The 24022-nt window shown below is 42.0% G+C and overlaps 1 protein-coding gene across 2 annotated transcripts in view; it reads left to right on the top strand.

Moving 5' to 3' along the window:
- Positions 1-24022, top strand: part of LOC128696236 (cytochrome P450 9e2) — an 85775-nt gene that overhangs the window by 20386 nt on the left and 41367 nt on the right. For both annotated transcript variants that reach the window (XM_070092549.1, XM_070092548.1), the window contains exon 3: positions 635-1427. In XM_070092549.1, coding sequence (XP_069948650.1) covers positions 635-1427 — 793 coding nt within the window. The remainder of the gene's footprint in view (positions 1-634; positions 1428-24022) is intronic.

The raw sequence follows: 24022 nt of genomic DNA, 5'->3' as shown, positions 1-24022 counted from the left end.
AATTAATACATCCATTTCCTTTCCAGCAGATCTCTCTCACAGTCTTTAAACCACAATTTGTACCACTCAAATCTACTCTCTAAAGCATCTAAATACAACTTTAATTCATTAGAGTTTACAGGTTCTTGTCCCATTAACTCCATACACTTGCTGTATGATTTAGTAACATGATCCTTCCTCTTCTCCCGGTGCATGCGCAGAACCTCTCTGTTGGTTCTCCTCCACTTTCAAATACACTTCAGACCAACAGTAAAACATTAATTACATATTAGGCACAATAGCTATGGAAAATTAAATATATTCCACAAGAGTACTTTGGTCATAATTGATACAAAGTACTCTCGTCTGGGAGACGAGAGTACTTTGGTCATAATTAATACTAAGTACTCTCATCTGGGAGATGAGAGTACTTTGTTCATAATTAATGCAAAATACTCTCATCTGGGAGACGAGAGAACTTTGGTGATAATACAAAACATTCTCGTCTTGGAGACGAGAGAACTTTGGTGATAATACAAAACATTCTCGTCTTGGAGACGAGAGAACTTTGGTGATAATACAAAACATTCTCGTCTTGGAGACGAGAGAACTTTGGTCATAATGTTCACATTGTGATGATGTTCAACTTTTACAGGTATACCACAAGTATGGTGGAGCAACATTATGCGGTTTATATGAACTGTTTCGACCTGTTCTGATGATTGGTGATCCTGACATTCTCAAACATATTTGTATTAAAGACTTTGATCATTTTGTTGAACGTCGACCATTTCCGGCTGAAAAAGAAAGTCTTATGAATGAAATGTTAATTAACAAGTATGGAGATGAGTGGAAAGCCCTTCGGAGTGCCATGAGTCCCACCTTCACCTCCGGCAAGTTACGTGGGATGTTCCCTCTTATCTGTGACAAAGCTGATTCTCTCGTCTCTTTCACTCTCAGTGCAGCTTCTAAACAACCTTACGTTGATATGAAGGAAAATTTTGGGAGGTTCACAATGGACACTATTGCTTCCTGTGCTTTTGGTATTGAATGTAATTCCTTTAGAGACAAGAAACCTGAGTTTGCTAAATGGGCATCAGATTTCTTTGATTTTTCATTTGTAAGGCTAATAAAATTTACTCTCTTTAACATAAGCCCAAAACTCTTTAATGATTTGGGAATTAAAATGGGTACGTTTTCTGTGGAATTCTTCCAAAGAGTGGCGGAGGAGACTATAGCAGCTAGAAAGGCAGGTCAGAAAAGGAACGATTTCCTGGATCTCCTTCTGGACGCACAAGCAGGTCATAACCTTCCTACCACTGCCCATGTATCAGCGGCCTCACACACGCAGTCCACCACTGACGACTCTGCTGCCACTGACAACCTTAAGAACAATTCTCAATATTCCAACAGTGAAAACAAAAACATTTCCACAACTTCTAAACAAGGTGAGTGCCAGTTTTTTATAAGATAAATATTAATGCGTGAGCGTGTTTGATAGGAGTGAATGGAGACAAATGGTTTTTAATACTTGACGTGCTGTTGGAGTGTGAGCAAAGTAACATTTATGAAGGGGTTCAAGGAAACCGGCAGGCCGGACTTGAGTCCTGGAGATGGGAAGTACAGTGCCTGCACTCTGAAGGAGGGGTGTTAATGTTGCAGTTTAAAAACTGTAGTGTAAAGCACCCTTCTGGCAAGACAGTGATGGAGTGAATGATGGTGAAAGTTTTTCTTTTTCGAGCCACCCTGCCTTGGTGGGAATCGGCCAGTGTGATAATAAAAAAATAAAAAAATAAAAAATATTAATTATTTTTTAACACACCATCCGTCTCCCATCTAAGTAGAGAAACCCAAAATAGAAGAACCACTTTAACCATCACTCACTTTATGATCATCTTGCCATAGGCACGGCGATGTTAAAGTTCAGATACCTGTCCAAACTGCAATATTCCTACCTCTCCTTCTAAGCTCAGGCACTGTACATTCCACTTCCAAGACTCGGGCCCAGTTAACTAGTTTCCAAGAATCTCTTCACGGATGTTACTTTGCTCCCACTCCAACAGCACATCAAGCCATAAAACCCACTTGCCTCCACTCACTACTATCTAGCACTATCAAATGTGCATGATGGATGTCCAAGCGCCTCGCATATAAAACCTTCTTTACTCCCTACCTTCAGTCTTTCCTAGGACGACTAATACCCTTCATGCCCTCCATTACAGATTTATATACCCTCCAAATTTTACTATTATCTTCCGTCCTCTCTAAATCTCCAGACCACCTCAACAAACCCTCCTCAGCCTTCTGGATAATACTCCTAGTTATATTGAGCAACTTAATTACATGGTAACCTTTTACTCCTAGGCTGGCGCCTAGGAGTAAAAGGTTAAAGCTGCTGGCACATAGGGGTAAAAGCCTTGTCTAGGGGCATTTAAAATATTAAAATACAGCAATTTAGGACTAAGCTCGCTTCTTCACAAAAAGTTTTAACTTGATGGTCAGTACTTTTATCAGGAAGGATAGAAAAACTGACCTTATGTTCATTATCAGGAAGGGCAGATACACTAACATATATAAAAATACATATTATTAATAACCTAAAATATGAAACAAACAACCACCAGTATTTATTTAAAAATTTAGTATACATTAAATATATACATTATATACATCCACTAGGGAGGCCAAGCCCATGATGACACTCTTCAGGTCACTTGTTCTATCTAGGCTGGAATATTGCTGCACACTAACAGCACCTTTCAAGGCAGGTGAAATTGCCGACCTAGAAAATGTACAGAGAACTTTCACGGCGCGCATAACGGAGATAAAACACCTCAATTACTGGGAGAGCTTGAGGTTCCTAAACCTGTATTCCCTGGAACGCAGGAGGGAGAGATACATGATTATATACACCTGGAAAATCCTAGAGGGACTAGTACCGAACTTGCACACGAAAATCACTCACTACGAAAGCAAAAGACTTGGCAGACGATGCAACATCCCCCCAATGAAAAGCAGGGGTGTCACTAGCACGTTAAGAGACCATACAATAAGTGTCAGGGGCCCTAGACTGTTCAACTGCCTCCCAGCATACATAAGGGGGATTACCAACAGACCCCTGGCAGTCTTCAAGCTGGCACTGGACAAGCACCTAAAGTCGGTTCCTGACCAGCCGGGCTCTGGCTCGTACGTTGGTTTGCGTGCAGCCAGCAGCAACAGCCTGGTTGATCAGGCTCTGATCCACCAGGAGGCCTGGTCACAGACCGGGCCACGGGGGCGTTGACCCCCGGAACTCTCTCCAGGTAAACTCCAGGTAAACTAATACATGGCTACATGTTATATGTTAGGTCACATTAAAACAATTAGTTTCCATAACCACATCGTTCTGTAGGCCTGTAGCCTGCACGGAAACCACTTTACCCGTACTCTCCAAAACTCCAACAGGCCTCTCTACATAGTAGGACCTCACAGGTAATATCATGACAGTACAAACAAAATAAAAAACAATAACCTAAAACTTATCCAAAATACCACCCCCATAATTAACCAAACACCATAACATCTTGCTCCAGTCACTGCTATCCCAGTACTGACACACACCTATCTTCTCTCTCTCTCCCCTGACCACTCATGACCAGGTCTAATACACGTTCATTTTATGTTCAGTCGGTGTTCACTAAAACTATTTTAATGGAGCATTTTTAATGCATATATTTTATTTTGCAACCATGCAATAACCTGCATAATTTCTCCACCACCAGACCAACGGTCTCACTCAGCCAGTTGTAACCTCTTGGCTGCAGCTGGTCGAGGGAAAAAGAGACCAACGGTCTCACTCAGCCAGCTGTAACCTCTTGGCTGCAGCTGGTCGAGGGAAAAAGAGACCAACGGTCTCACTCAGCCAGTTGTAACCTCTTGGCTGCAGCTGGTCGAGGGAAAAAGAGACCAACGGTCTCACTCAGCCAGCTGTAACCTCTTGGCTGCAGCTGGTCGAGGGAAAAAGATAGAAAGTTATCATAAGGTCTGGGGAAACCTGTATAAAGTTCACCAAAAATAAGAAAACTTCTTCAAACACTCATTCTTACCTTATTTCCTTTGTTATAATTTTATTTTACATAAAAATGCAAAATTAACACTTATCATTATAATAACAATATATAATACCTTCAACGAGCACTGCAAACCCATAGACATGAAACTCGTTTAACGTAGAAGTGTTGATTATTTATGCCAATGAGCCCACATTAAAGTAAGAAAATTCACCATCACAGTGTTGGCTAAACACCGTCGTTGATGCATTTTACTCATACATAACAAAGTTTAATACTGCTGATTGGGTTACCTCTGTACACATATTAATTGCATAAAAGTAAACTGATTTACATAATACAAAAATCATAATTTGAGCAACTATCTCTTTAAACAGCATTAATGTTCATTATCACATATACCCTTGAAACAGTAAAACAGGAACTTCATAAAAAGACATAAACATTAATAAGTCTCCAGAAATAGTGCACAAAATTGTTACATTTAAACAGTATTTCCAAAATACAATTTCAAACACAGAGATGTGACTGATACACTTTTGCATCTAGTGCACCAATAAAATTATTCCTAAGAGGAAACCCTTCTGCCTTAGTTATTAAATTTACCTTGCACAGTCAGTAAACATGTTTAGGGTGCCATCTAATGTGAGGTCCGTGGATAACAATGTTTAGGGTGCCATCTAGTGCTGTCCTAGAGGACAGTGCTGAGGGTGCTAGTGTTGTCCTGGAGGAAAGTGCTCCAAAGGGCCCTAGTGATGTCTTAGAAGAAAGCGCTCGTGAGGGTACTAGTGTTGTCACGGAGGACATTGAAGACAACCTTACTCAGTTCAGAGAGGTTCAAATTAGAGATACTGCTGGAGATATATCAAAATGGGATGATGCCTCAGGGAATAGAGTCGACACACTACCCGCAAAACCTGGAGGAAGCTCTGATGTCCATACAGGGGTAAAAGATATTGAGGAAAGAGGACAAATAAATGCACCAGCAGTGAAAGCAGCTACAATAAATACTAGAAAACAGAAGTACAATCTATGTAAATACTATGCCTTGGGTATAAGTTAGACAGTCCTCGATGACGCACTGACTTTCTTGGGTTATCCTGGGTGGCTAACCCTCCGGGGTTAAAAATCCGAACGAAATCTTATCTTATCTTATCTGTAGGTGGGACATGCACCTTTGACCATCCCAAAAAAGGCCGCACCCACATGACAACAGGAGAGTGCAACTTCCCTTCTTGCAACTTATTACACCCAGAAATGTGTCACTTATCAATCCATGAAAGAAAATGCTACAATGCATACTGCCAGGCACATCATCTGAAGGGGACTGGAAGACACAGGAAACGAAAGAGAGGAGCCACAACCTCTCCAAGGACAGAGGTATTTTAGGGGCAGAAGGAAAACAAGCTGGCAAGAAATGACAATAATCCTACACCACCTGAAAACACTTCTGGAGCAGAGGCACGGACATTGGCCTCTAACCCAGAAAAACAGATATTAGAGCCAGCAAATAAACCCCCCCAAAATTCCGCCAGTACGACATTTGTCTTTGCAAACATACAGGGTCTAAGACGGTCAAAAACAACAAAATTCCTTACATCAAGGGACTGCTCACAGAGTCAAATGCAATGTTTGCAACATTCACAGAGACCCACATAAAGGATCATTATGACAACGAAATATGGATCCCAGGTTATAACCAATTCCGATGTGACAGACTAAACAAGCAACAAGGGGTAGGGTTGGCCTGTATGTCACAGAGTCGCTCATTTTCATAGAACTATTAAACACCACAAATGATGTAGTTGAAGTTTTGGCAGTAAAGATCGAAAACCAAAACCTTGTCATTGTGGTTGTATACAAAACCTCCAGATGCAACTTCACAGCAATTCCAGGAGCAGCTTGAGAAAATTCACCACTGTCTGGAAAATCTCCCAACTCCTGCTCCAAACATCTTACTATTAGAAGATTTTAACCTGAGACACCTAAAATGGAGGAGTATAGCAAACAATGTTTTAGCAGAGATCACCCCGGGAGGCAGCTCAGATGATAATTCACACACACATGAACTACTAAATCTCTGCACCAAATTCACCTTAAACCAGGAAATAGTAGAGCCTAGAAGACTAGAAAATACGCTGGACCTCATCTTCGCTAACAATGACGATCTGGTATGTAATATAACTGTATCAAAGACAATTCACTCAGATCACAACACAATAGAGGTACAGACATGTATGAATAGGGCTCCTGACCAGCAAAATGTGAGCAGTCATGAAGGTGTCTTCACGAAATTCAATTTCAATAACAAAAACATACAAAGGGATCAAGTAAACCATGTCCTAAATGAAACAAGCTGGAAAGATATGCTAAACAACATGGATCCGAACATTTGCCATGAAGAAATGAATACTGTGGTTCTTGAGATTTCATCAAGACACATTCCATAAAGAAAAAGAAAAAGAAGATGTAAACTAGAAAGAGAGAGATGTTCCCTATACAGACGATGGCGAAGAGTCACAGAGCTGCTGAGTGGGGTCAGTATATCTGAAATACGAAGGGAGGCACTAGTCAAGGGAATTGCAAATATCAAACTTAAGCTGAAGGAATCTTATAGACGACAAGAATCACAGGAAGAACTACAAGCCATTAAAGAAATTGAAAAAAAAATGCTTCTTGTCTTATGCCAAATCTAAGGGAAAAACAACATCCAGTGTTGGGCCCCTGCCTAGGCAGGATGAGACAAACACATATAATAACCAAGAAATCAGTGAGACACTATAGTCCCAATATGACTCAGTGTTCAGCGATCCACTGCCCACTCTAAGGGTTGACAATCCAAATGAATTCTTTATGAATGAAACCCAAAATTTGGTCATCCCAAAACTCTCGGATATTATTCTAACTCCACAAGATTCTGAAGAGGCAATTAAAGACATGCCCATGCACTCTGTCCCAGGACCAGACTCGTGGAACTCCCTTTTCATCAAGAATTGCAAACAATCCCTATTGTGTCCCTTCAGCATTTTATGGAGAGGGAGCATGGACACGGGTTATCCCATACACACAAAGGTGGCAGTAAAGCAACTGCAAAGAACTACAGACTGATAGCACTAACATCCCATATCATAAAAATCTTTGAGAGGGTTCTAAGAAGTGAGAAAGCCAACCACCAAGATACCCATAAATTACACAACCCAGGGCAACAAGGATCTAGAGCAGGTCGCTCCTGCCTGTGCCAGCTACTGGACCACTATGACAAGGTCCTGGATGCTGTAGAGGATACACAAAATACAGATGTAGCATACACAGATTTTGCAAAAGCTTTCGACAAGTGTGACCATGGTATAATAGCACACAAAATGCGGAAGTTGGTATATGGATCTACAACTTCCTGACAAATAGAACACGAAGAGTAATAGTAAGCAGAGTAAAGTCCCAGGCAGCCATGGTAACAAGCTCTGTTCCACAAGGCACAGTACTAATAAGAACATAAGGAACACTGCAACTGGCCTACTGACCCATGCGAAGCAGGTCCATGCCACCCCACGGCCGAGAACAAAGACCACCTAGTCAGGTCACTTCCACCTAAGGAAGGAGCACGGCACCAGACCTGGTAGCCCAAGCTAGTCAGGTCCAACTCACACTCACCCACACCCCCTCATGTATTTATCCAACCAACTACTCGCTCCCATTCTATTCCTCAACCTCATTTCTGACATAAACAGAGATGCAAGCCATAGCTCCATGTCTTCCTTTGCGGATGACTCCCGGATCACCATGGCAGTGACCTCAATCGAAGACACTGCGAGACGCCAAGTGGACATCAACCAAATCTTCGAATGGGAAACTCAGAACAATATGAAGTTCAACGAGGAGAAATTTCAATTACTCACATATGGAAAACTTGAAGAAATTAAAAATGTGTCAGTGTATACCACATATTATAACCATACAATAGAGTGGAAAAGTAATGTGAAGGACCTGGGAGTGATAATGTCAGAGGATCTCACCTTCAAGACCACAACAATGTATCTACTTCATCCGCTAGGAAAATGGTAGGATGGATAATGAGAACCTTCAAAACTAGGGATGTCAAGCACATGATGATTCTCTTCAAATCGCTTGTGCTCTCTAGGCTGGAATACTGCTGTACGCTAACGGCCCCCTTCAAGGCTGGCGACATTGCAGACCTGGAGAGTGTACATAGAACTTTCACAGCACACATAAGTGCGATAAGACACCTAAACTACTGGGAACGGTTGAAGGTCCTTGATCTGTATTCCCTCGAACGCAGGCGAGAGAGATACATGATAATATACACTTGGAAGGTCCTGGAGGGAGTGGTACAACACCTGCACACGAAAATCACTCCCTATGAAAGCAAAAGACTCGGCAGGAGATGAAACATTCCCCGATGAAAAGCAAGGGTGCCACGAGTACACTGAGAGACAACACAGTAAGTGTCCGGGGCCCAAGACTGTTCAATTGCCTCCCAGCATACATAAGGGGGATTACCAATAGACCCCAGACTGTCTTCTAGATGGCACTGGGCAGGCACGTAAAGTCAGTACCTGATCAACCAGGCTGTGGTTCGTACGTCAGCTTGTGTGCGGCCAGCAGTAACAGCCTGGTTGATCAGACCCTGATCCACCATGAGGCCTGGTCTCAGACCGGGCCGCGGGGGCGTTGACCCCCGAAACCTTCTCCAGGTAATTCCAGGTAAGGTTTAAAACTATTTTTACCTTTTTCCTGACCTGTTGCATGGGTTTAATTTTCATCAGAGACCTTATCCAACATGAGGTACCATTCACTGTTCCTTGTTATCAGAGGACTCACAGGAATCGGCTCTAATCGCAACACCTCTCTAGCCTCGAGAGTGTGTAGCACCACCTCATGATCTCACAGTCATCTTGGTCAGACTGGCAGACAGGGTTCACCGGTGCCATCCACTTTATATTTGCCAGTCCGTCTCTAAAACTGAGAAAAAGTTTCGAGGGGAAGCATAACTATCCTCTACCAGCCAATGACTCAATGATTCCAGAGAGCTTCCCCGCAAGGCAAATAAGACAAGGGGTATAATACCCTCATCCCAGTCCAGCTGGTACTAGGTACAGTAAAATACATCATCTTGAGAGACTGGTGAAACAACTCTCATTTGACTCTCAGAGTGATACACATTGGTAGATTTATTCCTAATTAAGTCTCCCAAAACTACACGTGTAAATATTTTATAAAATTTGACTTCTGATTGGCCTGAATTGTTGCAAAACCTGACAAAAAAAAATCACCCGAAATCTTAAAACCACACACACAGAATTATTAAGAACGGATATGGGCTCTGGTAACCTGGTAGAAAAGTAAGTGATTAGTAAATACTTATTAAGCAGTTCTCTCTACTCAATACTGAAATGTTCTTCCTAGACATGCCTCTAGGTATGCCTCTTGGCCTATGGCCAAGTTTGCTTATTAACAAAAACCCTTAACTAGATGGAAGGTTATATAAATTCACCTTATGTTGATTATCAGGAAGGTCACATAAACTAACAAATACAAAAATATATTATTAATTGCATTACATATACAACACACATCCCTATTACAACAAATACCATACACAAATATACATTAAATATATACAAAACTTGCCTTCACGGTATCTCACATACACTAATACACATATACGAGTTGTTTGTAAGGCCATAAGAAAACAGTTGGCCTCCATAACACCATCTTCGGCTGGCCAGTAGGTACAACACTTCACCTGTACTCTACAAAAATTAAACAGGCCCCTCCACATATTAGGGCCTCACAGGTAATATCATGAAAGTATAAACAAAATCCCCAAAACTACCTATGGCTTAAAACTTACCCAAAATACCACCCCCATTCTTAACCAAACACCTTGACGTCGTGCACCAAATACAGCTGTTCCGATACTGACACACACACACACACACACACACACACCTACACACACACATACATACACACACACCCATACACACACACATATATACACACACACACAGTAGGACTCCAGGAAATCAGAACAGGGGGGTACACCAGCAAGTGCTGGATGAGGTACATATAACCAAGGAGGAAGTGAAGAAGCTGCTATGCGAACTTGACACCTCAAAGGCGGTGGGACCAGACAACATCTCTCCATGGGTCCTTAAAGAGGGAGCAGAGATATTGTGTGTGCCATTAACAAAGATCTTCAACACATCATTTGAAACTGGGCAACTCCCTGAGGTATGGAAGATGGCAAATGTAGTCCCAATTTTTATAAAAGGGAGACAGACATGAGGCACTAAACTACAGACCTGTATCACTAACGTGTATAGTATGCAAGGTCATGGAGAAGATAATCAGGAGGAGAGTGGTGGAGCACCTGGAAAGAAACAAGTGTATAATTGACAACCAGCATGGTTTCAGGGAAGGAAAATCCTGTGTCACAAACCTACTAGAGTTTTATGACAAGGTGACAGAAGTAAGACAAGAGAGAGAGGGATGGATCGACTGCATTTTTTTGGACTGCAAAAAGGCCTTCGACACAGTTCCTCACAAGAGGTTACTGAAAAAGCTAGAAGATCAGGCACACATAACAGGAAAGGTACTGCAATGGATCAGAGAATACCTGACAGGGAGGCAACAACGAGTCATGGTACGTGACGAGGTGTCAGAGTGGGCGCTTGTGACAAGCGGGGTTCCACAGGGGTCAGTCCTAGGACCTGTGCTGTTCTTGGTATATGTGAACGACATAACGGAAGGGATAGACTCAGAAGTGTCCTTGTTTGCAGATGATGTGAAGTTAATGAGAAGAATCAAATCGGATGAGGATCAGGCAGGACTACAAAGAGACCTGGACAGGCTACAAGCCTGGTCCAGAAACTGGCTCCTTGAGTTTAACCCTGCCAAATGCAAAGTCATGAAGGTTGGGGAAGGGCAAAGAAGACCGCAGACACAATATAATTTAGATGGCCAAAGACTGCAAACCTCACTCAAGGAAAAAGATCTGGGGGTGAGTATAACACCGAGCATATCTCCTGAGGCGCACATAAATCAGATAACTGCTGCAGCATACGGGCGCCTGGCAAACCTACGGATAGCGTTCCGATACCTCAATAAGGAGTCGTTCAAGACACTGTATACCATTTACGTCAGGCCCATACTGGAGTATGCAGCACCAGTTTGGAATCCACACCTAGTCAAGCACGTCAAGAAATTAGAGAAAGTGCAAAGGTTTGCAACAAGACTAGTCCCAGAGCTACGGGGATTGTCGTACGAAGAAAGGTTGAGGGAAATCGGCCTGACGACACTGGAGGCCAGGAGGGTCAGGGGAGACATGATAACGACATATAAAATACTGCGCGGAATAGACACGGTGGACAAAGACAGGATGTTCCAGAGATGGGACACATACACAAGAGGTCACAATTGGAAGTTGAAGACTCAGATGAATCAAAGGGATGTTAGGAAGTATTTCTTCAGTCATAGAGTAGTCAAGTCGTGGAATAGTCTAGAAAGTGAAGTAGTGGAGGCGGGAACCATACATAGTTTTAAGGCGAGGTATGATAAAGCTCATGGAGCAGGGAGAGAGAGGACCTAGTAGCAATCAGTGAAGAGGCGGGGCCAGGAGCTATGACTCGACCCCTGCAACCACAAATAGGTGAGTATAAATAGGTGAGTACACACACACACACATACACACACACACACACACACACACACACACACACACACACACACACACACACACACACTCACACACACACACACACACAACGTTTTCTAATAAATATGTCATAGTGTTTGCTTACGTGTCTTTTTGAACCAATGTAGAGTGTGTGAACAAGGGTCCTGTGTCTACCTTACAGCTTCTGGTACATTTCGTCCGAGTTACTATATACTTTTCTTTTTTTACATTATCCATTACCCTTATATTTATTCCTTTTCGTGTCTTCATATATTTTCATCACTACTAGTACATTTCCTAACCGGTGTACGTACGCCTGTTTCTGAACGAACAAAGCCGACAATCCAAACCAAAATTGATTTAAGTTATTTTAACTTTTATCATAAAATTTACATATATTTAACTGCCATTTAATATTAATATTATATACACCGCTCTCCACGGATACCTTATTACTTGAATACTTCTAGAAATCTGTTTTTTTCCAGGGTTATGGATTCCAGCAGGACTAGATTGAAATGCATCTTTTTTTTTTTTATCCAGGATACGGCATACCGCAGTCTCACATAGCTAACTTTTTTTTAGGACAAAGGCAGGAGGGATGTAAGGAAAATTTGCCCAAACGTTTCGCCGGCTAAACGTTAAACCTGGGCGCTTTTGGTTGTGAGCCGAACAGTATACACACAGCCAATAACCGGAATGCATTACATACCAGGGAATGTAACGCCGGGTGGCAGGCAGTATTTCAAAGGCGTCGCTAATTTGTTGGAAACTACGTGTGTTAGGTTCTATGCGAGGACGGGGTACTGTGTTCTGAACATATGAACGTTTCATTTTATTTTTAAGACCCACGCCAGCTGGGTTTTCCGTTACAAAGAAGTTTGCAATAACGATATTATACACTGTACCACCACCTGTGCCTGGTTTTAACCATATGCAAGACCAAGATCAGCATGTTAATTTTTTATTAAACAATTTTATGTACGTAGGGTGTTGTTTCCCTGTTCTGTGATTATTACATAGTGGGAACAAGACTACTTATTATATTCCATCACAATGTAGTTTTTGTACATTCGCTAATGAAATAGGTCAGCCTGTGCTGGAAGACCAGGTGGGCAATGAGGATATATCATGCAATGGCAGTTTCAAAGGTGCTGATAAGCAGAGGTAGAGTTCCTGTCACTAGGGAATAACCGTGTCTCAGGATGGTCTATTAAAACAAACACACACACACACATACACACACACACACACACACGTACGTACGTATGTAAGGAAACTAGAGAAAGTGCAAAGGTTTGCAACTAGACTTTTAACGGAGCTAAGGGGTGTGTCCTACGAGGAGAGATTAAGGGAAATCGACCTGACGACACTGGAGGACAGGAGAGATAGGAGGATATGATAACGACATGCAAAATACTGAGAGGAATCGACAAGGTGGACAGAGACAGGATGTTCCAGAGATGGGACACAGCAACAAGGGGACACAGTTAGAAGTTGAAGACTCAGATGAATCACAGGGATGTTAGGAAGTATTTCTTCAGCCACAGAGTTGTCGAAAAGTGGAATAGCCTGGAAGGCAGGAGCCATACATAGCTTTAAGAAGAGGTATGATAAAGCTTATGGAGCGGGAAGAGTGACCTAGTGGCGGTCAGCGAAGAGGCGGGGCCAGGAGCTGTGAATCGACCCCTGCAACCAGAACTAGGTGGGTACACAACATACACTATATATATATATATATATATATATATATATATATATATATATATATATATATATATATATATATATCTATATATATATATATATATATATATATATATATATATATATATATATATATATATATATATATATATAGGTGTGGTAGGTAAGTTTGGGGTGCCAGGTGTAAATGATAATGGGAGCCCTTTGATTGAACTTTGTATAGAAAGGGGTTTAGTTATAGGTAATACATATTTTAAGAAAAAGAGGATAAATAAGTATACACGATATGATGTAGGGCGAAATGACAGTAGTTTGTTGGATTATGTATTGGTAAATAAAAGACTGTTGAGTAGACTTCAGGATGTACATGTTTATAGAGGGGCCACAGATATATCAGATCACTTTCTAGTTGTAGCTACACTGAGAGTAAAAGGTAGATGGGATACAAGGAGAATAGAAGCATCAGGGAAGAGAGAGGTGAAGGTTTATAAACTAAAAGAGGAGGCAGTTAGGGTAAGATATAAACAGCTATTGGAGGATAGATGGGCTAATGAGAGCATAGGCAATGGGGTCGAAGAGGAATGGGGTAGGTTTAAAAATGTAGTGTTAGAGTGTTCAGCAGAAGTTTGTGGTTACAGGAAAGTGGGTGCAGGAGGGAAGAGGAGCGATTGGTGGAATGATGATGTAAAGAGAGTAGTAAGGGAGAAAAAGTTAGCATATGAGAAGTTTTTACAAAGTAGAAGTGATGCAAGGAGGGAAGAGTATATGGAGAAAAAGAGAGAGGTTAAGAGAGTGGTGAAGCAATGTAAAAAGAGAGCAAATGAGAGAGTGGGTGAGATGTTATCAACAAATTTTGTTGAAAATAAGAAAAAGTTTTGGAGTGAGATTAACAAGTTAAGAAAGCCTAGAGAACAATTGGTTTTGTCAGTTAAAAATAGGAGAGGAGAGTTATTAAATGGAGGGTTAGAGGTATTGGGAAGATGGAGGGAATATTTTGAGGAATTGTTAAATGTTGATGAAGATAGGGAAGCTGTGATTTCGTGTATAGGGCAAGGAGGAATAACATCTTGTAGGAGTGAGGAAGAGCCAGTTGTGAGTGTGGGGGAAGTTCGTGATGCAGTAGGTAAAATGAAAGGGGGTAAGGCAGCCGGGATTGATTGGATAAAGATAGAAATGTTAAAAGCAGGTGGGGATATAGTTTTGGAGTGGTTGGTGCAATTATTTAATAAATGTATGGAAGAGGGTAAGGTACCTAGGGATTGGCAGAGAGCATGCATAGTTCCTTTGTATAAAGGCAAAGGGGATAAAAGAGAGTGCAAAAATTATAGGGGGATAAGTCTGTTAAGTGTACCTGGTAAAGTGTATGGTAGAGTTATAATTGAAAGAATTAAGAGTAAGACGGAGAATAGGATAGCAGATGAACAAGTGAGAACGGCTGGATTTGAGAGGGACCTGACCTCCCAACATCTGCGTTCTTACTTCTACTAGTGACCTACGTCTCACCTCCTGGCGCTATATAAGGCTCCATCCTGTCACTTCATCTCCATATTGTTTCAACCTTTGGAACAATGCTCTTCTCCAGACTGAGGGACTGACCACCTCAAAACTTTAAGGGTGATGGACTGATTACATCGTCTTCAAGTCTCTTCTGCTTCTATCAACTTCTCTGTACTCGACTGAAGAAGCCTACTGTGTAGGCGAAACGTTTCGAAATAAAGATACCTAACTGTTGCATATGTGTCTTACCTAACAACGTATTTTATTATACAACAGTGCGATAACCTGCAAATATACCAGGAGTTTACCTGGAGTTTACCTGGAGAGAGTTCCGGGGGTCAACGCCCCCGCGGCCCGGTCTGTGACCAGGCCTCCTGGTGGATCAGAGCCTGATCAACCAGGCTGTTACTGCTAGCTGCACGCAAACCAACGTACAAGCCAGAGCCCGGCTGGTCAGGAACCGACTTTAGGTGCTTGTCCAGTGCCAGCTTGAAGACAGCCAGGGGTCTGTTGGTAATCCTCCTTATGTATGCTGGGAGGCAGTTGAACAGTCTCGGGCCCCTGACACTTATTGTATGGTCTCTTAACGTGCTAGTGACACCCCTGCTTTTCAATGGGGGGATGTTGCATCGTCTGCCAAGTCTTTTGCTTTCGTAGTGAGTGATTTTTGTGTGCAAGTTCGGTGCTAGTCCCTCTAGGATTTTCCAGGAGTATATAATCATGTATCTCTCCTGCCTGCATTCCAGGGAATACAGGTTTAGGAATCTCAAGCGCTCCCAGTAATTGAGGTGATTTATCTCTGTTATGCGCGCCGTGAAGGTTCTCTGTACTTTTTCTAGGTCAGCAATTTCACCTGCCTTGAAAGGTGCTGTTAGTGTGCAGCAATATTCCAGCCTAGATAGAACAAGCGACATGAAGAGTGTCATCATGGGCTTGGCCTCCCTAGTTTTGAAGGTTCTCATTATCCATCCTGTCATTTTTCTAGCAGATGCGATTGATACAATGTTATGGTCCTTGAAGGTGAGATCCTCCGACATGATCACTCCCAGGTCTTTGACGTTGGTGTTTCGCTCTATTTTGTGGCCAGAATTTGTTTTGTACTCTGATGAAGATTTAATTTCCTCGTGTTTACCATATCTGAGTAATTGAAATTTCTCATCGTTGAACTTCATATTGTTTTCTGCAGCCCACTGAAAGATTTGTTTGATGTCCGCCTGGAGCCTTGCAGTGTCTGCAATGGAAGACACTCTCTGTGTTGTGTTAGTAAGGTAATTATAGATCCAACCACCGACTTTTCCTGTTATTCTTTTAGCACGCATTTTGTGCGCTATTACGCCATGGTCACACTTGTCGAAGGCTTTTGCAAAGTCTGTATATATTACATCTGCATTCTTTTTGTCTTCTAGTGCATCTAGGACCTTGTCGTAGTGATCCAATAGTTGAGACATACAGGAGCAACCTGTTCTAAACCCATGTTGCCCTGGGTTGTGTAACTGATGGGTTTCTAGATGGGTGGTGATCTTGCTTCTTAGGACCCTTTCAAAGATTTTTATGATATGGGATGTTAGTGCTATCGGTCTGTAGTTCTTTGCTGTTGCTTTACTGCCCCCTTTGTGGAGTGGGGCTATGTCTGTTGTTTTTAGTTACTGTGGCACGACCCCCGTGTCCATGCTCCCTCTCCATAGGATGGTAAAGGCTCGTGATAGGGGCTTCTTGCAGTTCTTGATGAACACGGAGTTCCATGAGTCTGGCCCTGGGGCAGAGTGCATGGGCATGTCATTTATCGCCTGTTCGAAGTCATTTGGCGTCAGGATAACATCGGATAGGCTTGTGTTAACCAAATTCTTTGGCTCTCCCATAAAAAATTCATTTTGATCTTCGACTCTCAGTCTGGTTAGCGGCTTACTAAAAACTGAGTCATATTGGGACTTGAGTAGCTCACTCATTTCCTTGCTGTCATCTGTGTAGGACCCATCTTGTTTAAGTAGGGGCCCAATACTGGACGTTGTTCTCGACTTTGATTTGGCATAGGAAAAGAAATACTTTGGGTTTCTTTCGATTTCATTTATGGCTTTTAGCTCTTCCCGTGATTCCTGACTTCTATAAGATTCCTTTAGCTTAACTTCGATTCTTGCTATTTCTCTGACCAGTGTCTCCCTATGCATTTCGGATATATTGACCTCTTTTAGCCGCTCTGTTATTCTTTTCCGTCGCCTGTAAAGGGAGCGCCTGTCTCTTTCTATTTTACATCTACTCCTCCTTTTTCTTAGAGGAATAAGCCTTGTGCATACCTCGAGCGCCACCAAGTTAATCTGTTCTAGGCACAAGTTGGGGTCTGTGTTGCTTAGTATATCTTCCCAGCTTATATCGGTTAGGACTTGGTTTACTTGGTCCCACTTTATGTTTTTGTTATTGAAGTTGAAATTGGTGAATGCACCCTCGTGACTAATCTCTTTATGTCGGCCTGGGGCTCTGCGCATACATTTCTGAACCTCAATTATGTTGTGATCTGAGCATATTGTTTTTGATATGGTGACATTTCTTATCAGATCATCATTGTTAGTGAAGATGAGGTCTAGTGTATTCTCCAGTCTAGTAGGCTCTATTATTTGCTGTTTAAGTTGAATTTTGTGCAGAGATTTAAAAGCTCGTGTGAGTGTGAGTTTTCATCAGAGCTGCCTTCTGGTGTTATTACTGCAACAATATTATTTGCTATATTCCTCCATTTTAGGTGTCTTAAGTTGAAATCCCCCAGGAGCAAGATGTTGGGTGCAGGAGCTGGAAGATTTTTCAGACATGGTCAATTTTTAACAGCTGTTCCTGGAATTGCTGGGATGTTGCAACCGGAGTCTTGTAGACTACCACAATGACTAGGTTTTGATTCTCGATCTTTACTGCTAAAACTTCCACTACATCATTTGAGGCATTAAGCAGTTCTGTGCAAACAAGTGACTATGCAATGCACAGGCCAACCCTCCCCCCCCCTTTTGCCTGTTCACTCTGTCACATCTGTATAGGTTGTAACCTGGGATCCATATTTCGTTGTCCAAGTGATCCTTTATGTGGGTCTCAGTGAAAGCCGCGAACATTGCCTTTGCCTCTGCAAGCAGTCCACGGATGAAAGGTATTAGGTTGTTTGTTGCTGGCTTTAGACCCTGTATATTTGCAAAGAAGAATGTCATCGGAATGGTGGTATTGTTGGTACTGGGGGGGGGGGGATTTTTTTTCCGGCATTAGTACCTGTATCTGATGGTTTGGAGTGGAGGCCATCGACTGTGGTTCCACTCCAGGAATGACTGGATTTGGTGTGCAATTTTTGCCATTTCCTGCCAGTTTTTTATCCTTCCTGGCACTAAAAAACCTCTCCCTCTTGAGTGGCTGTGGCTACCCAGGTTTTCCCATGGCCTGGATGTTTTGTATCTTTTTGTCCCCTTTAGTTGGTGTGCCTGGCAATTAAAGTTATAGCACAGTCTTTCCTGTACTGAAGAGGTACACATATCAGGGTGAAAAAGCTTACAGGAAGGGAGTTTGCATTTTCCTGTTGTCATATGGGCACGGCATTTTCTAGGGTGGTCATAGTTGCACGTCCCGTCTGTTTTTTCCAGATTTCCCATGTCTGCAGATACCAAGTGCATAGTATGTGCACAGGCTTGGTTTCCGTTTGCCTTGGGTTTCTGTGACTGTATTCCCTGTTGGTGCATGTTTACCTGTCTTATTCCTATCCTCCCTAGCACCAACAATGGAGCTCTCACCATTTGTTTTTGGTAATATATCCTCACTATTGCTAATGGAGTTCTCTTGTTTGCTATTTCCTGTGGTATTTCTAGTTTGCAATATTGGTTTTATCTTATCTTTGACTACACTTGTTTCCCCACTACGGCTCCTGTCCCCTGTGAGGTCATTTATATGTATTCCTTCCTGCGTATAATTCCCGGCTACCTGGACAAAATCTCCAGCTTCACCATTACTGTCTCCCAGGACAGCACCTCCAGCTTCACCATTACTGTCTCCCAGGACAGCACCTCCAGCTTCACCATTACTGTCTCCCAGGACAGCACCTCCAGCTTCACCATTACTGTCTCCCAGGACAGCACCTCCAGCTTCACCATTACTGTCTCCCAGGACAGCACCTCCAGCTTCACCATTACTGTCTCCCAGGACAGCACCTCTGCTTCACCATTACTGTCTCCCAGGACAGCACTATCAGCCCCACATTTACTGACTACCAGGACATCACCTCCAGCCCTACAGTTTCTGACTACATGGCCAGTATCAAGGGCAGTACCATTCAGCCCAGACTTTTTATGTTCCCATCTGTTGTAGAAAGCTTCCAGGTTTTCTATGAAAGCAGCTTTGATGTTATCCTCTTTTAATACCCTTGTGATTTTAGTCCACAGATTTATCTCATTTGGGCATACCCAAAAACACTTCCCTGTTTTAATACTGCTTGTAGCTAGTTCTTGGATATCTGCACAAGGGGCGTGACACCAATTTCCACGAAAAAGACAATTTATCCATGTGGAAGCCCGTTTGTTTGATTGACTGCAGACTACACAGAGCTTCATAATGATTTGAATGGTTGATTTAATGTAATTCTACTAGCAACCTCTTGAATATTCTATTAATAACCTTCTTAAATGAAGCTCTAGCTATTTGTATTTCTATTTCTAACTGTACTTGTATATTGGACAGCTTACCGTGTAGGTTCCTGATTTATATTTATTGTTTGTGTTTGATAAGGGCGCCTACAACCCCATCCGTTTACAGTCTGCTTTATTGTCCAACGAATCCGTTTGAAACCAATCAAGGGTTCGGACCAGTCAAGGGTTCGGACCAGTCAAGGGTTTGGACCAGTCGAGGGTTCGGAACCAGTCTTATCTGATCAGTGGGTCACTTATTTAAAACATACTGGTCAGTGATTTGGGCTAACACATGAAGGATCTACTGGAAATTATCTACCCGAGTAATATGTGATTTGATTGATAGAAAAGTATAACTTGCGTGTTGAAGAATCGGTGACTGCTGGCAGCTCCTACAATGATGAACGGTCGAGCCTCAACCCTTGTTTATCAATCGCTGTATCTAGCTTTTCTAGGTTTTTTCGTCTCCACCACAATAAATGCTATATTATCACTATAGTTGGCTGGTTGGATACTTCTGATCTTCAGACTTTGAATTCTCTTCAAAATATTTACATATTTCCCTCAAACACATCTCCACTGTCTCTGGCCTCCTCACTGCCAAATTCACATCCTATGATAAGTGTTGGCGCCACTATACTCTCATACAATGCATCTCCCCCTCTTTCCCCTCCTCGTTATTTCTATGGTTCACCTCATCTTTTATAATTCCGTCTGCCAACTTCACTCCCAAATATCGGAACACTTCCTCCATTCTCCCTCCTTCCAATCCAATATTCAGTCTTTCATTACAATTTTTTTTGTTACCTCTCATCATCTTGCTCTTTCATATGATTACTTTAAATTTCATTCTGTTACAAACCTTCCCAAATTCTCCCACCAACCTTTGCAACCTCTCCTCAGAATTTCCCAAAGACACAATGTGATCAACCAAAAGCAACTGCGACAGCTCACACTACGTATTGAATTCTTGGTGTTTCAATCCCACACCTTTCTCCAGCAACTTAGCATTCACTTCTTTTACAACCCACATCTAGAGGACTATGGTGACAACATGTATCCCTGTCTAAGAAATATTTTTGCTGGAAAATAATCTCTCTCCCTTCTACTTACCCTAACCTGAGATGCACTATCCTCATAAAATTCTTAAATGCAGTAAGTAACCTACTACCTGTTCCTTACACTTGCAACATCTGCCACGTTGTTCCTATATCCTCCCTTTTGTTTGCCTTTTTTCAAGCCATAAATTAAGCGGAACTTCATTATCCTTGTCTAAATATAGTTCAACTATGTGCTTCAATATAAACACTTGATCTATACATCCCTTACCATTCCTATAACCCTTTTGCTAATCTGCATTCCTGATTTCTTTCTTATCCTTCGCTCTTTCAATTATAACTATGCTATAAACTTTACCTTTAATACAATGTCTACTGTCCCAGTTTCCTTTATACAGAGGAACTATGCACACTCTCTGCCTTCCATCTTTTCAGAGAGTTATTGAACAGATGCACCAATCTCTTCAGAATTTTAGTGCCACCTGCTTATAACATTTCTGTCTTGATCCCATCACTCCCAGCTACTTTAAACCCTTTCATTTTACCGATTGCCTCAAGCACCTCTCCCACAATCATGTCTGGCTCTTCCTCACTCTTAAAAGATGTTATACTTCCATGGCCTATACTTGAAATCACTGCCTCCTTCTCTTTATCAACATTTAATAACTTCTCAAAATATTTCCTCCATCTTCCCAATACCTCCACTTTCCCATCTAATAACACACCATTCTATTTTTAACTGTTAAATCCAATTGTTTACTAGGCTTTTTCAACTTATTATTCTCACTCAAAAACTTTTCTTGCTCTCAGTAAAATTTGTTGAAAGAACCCGACTCACCTCATTTGGTCTCCTTTTACACTCCCTCTCCAATACATATATTCCTCCCTCCATACATCACCTCTTTTTATTATAAAAATCGCTCACGCTAACTCTAGGCCAAAAAATCACATCCAGTATTGGCACACACAAATGACAGCAAATAAATTAGTGAGATATTAAAGTCCCATTATGATTCAGAGATTAGTGAATGTTAATCAGACTAAGGGTCGACAGTCTAAATTATTTTTTTTTGTGATCGAGACTCAAAATCTGTTTATTTCAAGAATTTCAGGTATAATGTTAATACCACAGGACTTTGAAAAAAACAATAAATGACATGCCCATGCACTCTGCCCCAGGCCAGACTCGTAGAAATCCGCATTCATCAAGAACTGCAAGAAACCCTTTTCACGTGTCTTAGTAATTTTATGGAGAGGGAGCATGAACACAAGGGCCATCCCACAGTCGCTAAAAATAACAGATATAGCCCCACTCCACAAGGGTGGTAGTAAAGCAACTGCAAAGAGTTACTGACAGATAGTAAAAACGTCCCACATACTATAAATGGTTGTGCAATTGATTCCCATCCATTGCACAACCTCGGGCAGCATGGGTTTAGACCAAGTTGCTCGAGCCTCTCACAGCTACTGTATCACTATGACATAGTCTTGGATGTACTGGAGGACAATCAAACTGCAGATATAGTATACACAGAGTTTGCAAAAGCTTTCGGCAAGCGCGATCATGGCGTACTAACACATAAAATGCATGACAGAGGATTGACAGGGAAAAGTGGGTAGATGCATCTATAACTTTCTAACAAGTAGAAAACAGTCATAGGCGGCTACAGTGAAAAGCTCTGTTACACAAAGTACAATACTGGCTCCCATTCTTTTTCTCATCTTCATATATGACATACAGATATAAGTTACAACATCATGCCCTCCTTTGCTGAAGATACCAGAATTTGCATGACATTATCATCTATCGAGGACACTGCAAATCTTCAAGTGGACATTAACAAAGTCTATAAATGAGTATCAGAAAACCATATGCGGCTCACTGAAGATAAAATTCAATTACTCCGCTATGGAAAACTCGAGGAAATAAAAACTGTATAGGAGTATTGTTGTGATAGAAACACAGGCCTTATCTCTAGGCTTTATTGAACATAGAATCTTCATAGTACTTCTGCAACAACAAAATATAATGACTAGTACATCTAATAATGGCTTCTACAGGGATGGTGATGTCTTGCATATGTCAAGAGAAAAGTTATAACTACAGGCCACATATTTAAACTCACCATGTAATCTGCATCGCTGATAAATGGATAAAGTAGGAGAGAATCACACACCATGCGTTGGTGCCCATGACGCACACCAAACTGTTGTTGTTGTTAAGGGCCCCTAGAGGTGGTGCAGTATTATCCTGCTGCTGCTCCCCACAGGACCAGTATCACTACAATCTCCCCCTTCTAAAATATCAGAGACAGTAATCTCCCAAACTGTTAGGTGGGCGACGTACACGTCCCGACCTTCGTAGCCCTTGAGCCTCTTCACCAGGTTCGATATTTTCCAGCGGGGTTTGATTAACTGCTGGAGCAGAATCCTCTATTTCCATAGGGGTAGTCTCAAGGGGCTTTCCAGGAGAAAACGAAGCATCTTTCACATCTATTGATGTATCTTGAGATTCCACACTAATAGGGATTTCAACTGGGGCTAAATGTCTTGTAGATACTGTAGTCTCTTCACCATTTTGGTAGCGAATGTGGGCGTAATGTGGATTAGCTTGCAGGAGCTCTACCTCTTCCACTAAAGGATCCGTCTTGTTCATCCTACGGTGACTCTTCAGGAGAACGGGTCCAGGATGACATAACCAGGTGGGCACGGAGGCTCCCGTAGAGGAACGACGTGAATAGTTGAGGAGTCTTTCATGAGGGGTTGCATTAGTAGCTGTGCACAGCAGTGATCTAATAGAGTGAAGAACATCAGGTAGGACAGTTTGCCAGTGTTGAACAGGTAGATTGCGCGACTTTAATGTCATTGTAACTGCCTTCCATATAGTACCATTGAACCGCTCCACTTGACCATTGCCTTGAGGGTTGTAGCTTGTTGTTCTGCTGCAGGCAATACCTTTGCTAGCCAAAAACTCCTGAAGTTCGTTACTCATGAACGAGGATCCCCTGTCTGAATGGATATAAGCTGGCATACCAAAAATAGAGAACAACTGTGAAAGACAACTAATAACAGTTGAAGCAGCCATATTTGCACAGGGGAATACAAAGGGAAACCTTGAATATTCATCTACTATGTTAAGGAAATACCTATTCTGATTTGTGCTTGGTAGAGGTCCTTTGAAATCTATATTCAATCTTTCGAAAGGCTGGGTGGATTTTATGAGATGAGTCTTCTCTGGCTGATGAAAGTTTGGCTTGCACTCTGCACATACTCTGCATGCTCTGATCACTTGTCGCACATCTTCCACTGAGTAGGGCATGTTCTTTGATTTGACAAAATGGTACAGGCGTGTAACTCCTGGGTGACACAAAGCCTTGTGGAGAGCTGAGAGTG

The sequence above is a fragment of the Cherax quadricarinatus genome, chromosome 39, assembly GCF_038502225.1.
Source record: "Cherax quadricarinatus isolate ZL_2023a chromosome 39, ASM3850222v1, whole genome shotgun sequence".
In the NCBI taxonomy this organism is placed as follows: Eukaryota; Metazoa; Arthropoda; class Malacostraca; order Decapoda; family Parastacidae; genus Cherax; species Cherax quadricarinatus.
Note: the sequence above shows the minus strand (reverse complement) of the source record. Positions and strands in the feature narration are given on the sequence as shown.